Raw genomic sequence first — 1902 nt, 5'->3', positions numbered from 1 at the left:
AAAAGAGTTCATTTGTGAACCAATAAAATATCTTGGGCAAGCCACAAACTCTCTGCTCCACTCATAGACAAATAGATCCAAGCTAGTATATGGCTCAAAACTGTACAGCTGGATAGTTCCAATATTGCTCACCATTTTGTTGCACCGCTAAAGCTAGGTTGGGGGTGTGAGGGGCTGTAAGCTAGCTGTAAACAGAGAGCTCTCAGTTACAGTTTGTCTGTAACTTAGAGGTGAATTCTCCTGCCACTCTGCAGAAACTATGTTCTTGAAAACCACACAGGTTTTTGATTTTGGCTAAAAACTGCACAATCAAGATTAAAAGACCACTGGGAGCGATTTTACAATAGATTAAAATATAACCAGATTGTGACTTAAAATGCTCACTGTTGTTGCAAAGATGATAGTTAAAATACAGTAAAATCCTTTTGCTATCTGTTGATATCCAATAAATATTTGCGGTAATATACAAGTATACATTTGTTTAGCTTATTTTAGTTGACTGATTAAAAAAAATCATAATTTTGACATGAACTGGATTAATCGGGTTTGGAAAAATGTTTGTTTTTAGTTTAATTTGCTTTGTATTTTGTCCACAAAAAATAAAAAATAAAAAAGGAAATTTGCTTTAATTTATAACAGCCCTGTAAGTTTGGGATAAAAACGAGCTGCATAAACCGGAGACACTCATCACTGGAACGGTGAAATTTGACACCCTGCATCATATAAACTGATACTCAGAGCCACTTTAATGAGCGCAGTTGGCCTAAAGACAATAACGATACCAAACCTGATCTCTAAATTGTTAATGACATGTTTGATAGATGTGCTGTGGAAGCAGAGATAATGGAAAAATTCAGTTTTTATCATTTATCACCCATAAAATACAATGTTGCAGAGGTATAGCTGCCTCAGTGTGAAATAAAAAATTACTGCAAAAGGCAAAAACACATTCACATTGTATCTGTTAAGACAGCTGAATATAATATAAGTGCTACAAGTACATCCTCTAAGACTTGAAGAGTATAAAGTATTGATTTTGCAGCATTTCCTTCACTTTTGGCCTCCTCAAAGTGATGCTGCATGGAAAACGCTGCAGAGATACTCACCGGTTGGGGTTTTCTGGTGGGGGTGGTGGGCTTCAAAACTGTCCCAGCATCTTCCCAGGGGGCTCCGGTGTTGCTGCTGCCATTCTTGGCTAAATCGTGTCCACTGACGGTGAGTGTGCGGCCACTGTTTGCACTCATCTTACGTTGTGGGGGCTCACTGATCTCCGGAATCACACTAAGTCACAGTGTGTTCCCGATAGCTCTCTGCCTGTGTCTGTTGCAGGAGTCCTGCTGCACTCAGGCGGTGAGATCACTCTGACTGCAGCACCTATTTTAGTCCCTCAATAGCAGCCTGAGCTTGATAAAACAGAGATGATCATGAGGAAGACTGAATGCCGGTTGGCAGCCTCCTACCTTAGTCGTGACACAGGTTAATATCCCGATTGGGCTCATTTCTGCTGTTCTTTCTGTCCTCCCCTCTTCCTAACACGACTTGCTAAAAGCTCTCTTGCATCCTCCCACTTTTAACTCTTTCAGACACAGCAGAGCATGTGATTACATGACAACCGGTTGCTGCACACTATTGGTCAAAACACAGTGGTGTGTCATGAGTCGTGATGCTTCAGTTCCCCAGCAGAGATTTGACTTTGAATTCCTGTTTCATTGCAGGTGTTTTTTGGTTTGACATCACAGAAACTGAACTCTTTGTGATCTCTCCTTTCTCCCATATGATATCAAATCCAGCACGGTGAGAAATCTTCATTACCCTCTCATGGTGCTCACACGTGAACCCCTGCAGGTTGTCATGAGGATTAAATGACTTAACAGCAGCACCGGTTGCCCAGTAACGGTCAGA

At 41.1% G+C, this 1902-nt stretch overlaps 1 protein-coding gene across 1 annotated transcript in view; it reads right to left on the bottom strand.

Annotated features, from left to right (window-relative positions):
• The window catches only part of LOC112152427 (cytosolic 5'-nucleotidase 1A), a gene marked incomplete at its 3' end in the record, with an annotated part of 3711 nt that extends 2078 nt beyond the window's left edge, over positions 1–1633 (bottom strand). The window contains 1 exon segment of the mRNA XM_024282044.2: positions 1107–1633. Coding sequence (XP_024137812.1) covers positions 1107–1244 — 138 coding nt within the window.
• Between the last annotated feature and the right edge of the window lie 269 nt (positions 1634–1902).

Source organism: Oryzias melastigma, linkage group LG22 (assembly GCF_002922805.2).
Source record: "Oryzias melastigma strain HK-1 linkage group LG22, ASM292280v2, whole genome shotgun sequence".
Lineage (NCBI taxonomy): Eukaryota > Metazoa > Chordata > Actinopteri > Beloniformes > Adrianichthyidae > Oryzias > Oryzias melastigma.
This window is presented reverse-complemented; position numbering and strand designations above follow the sequence as displayed.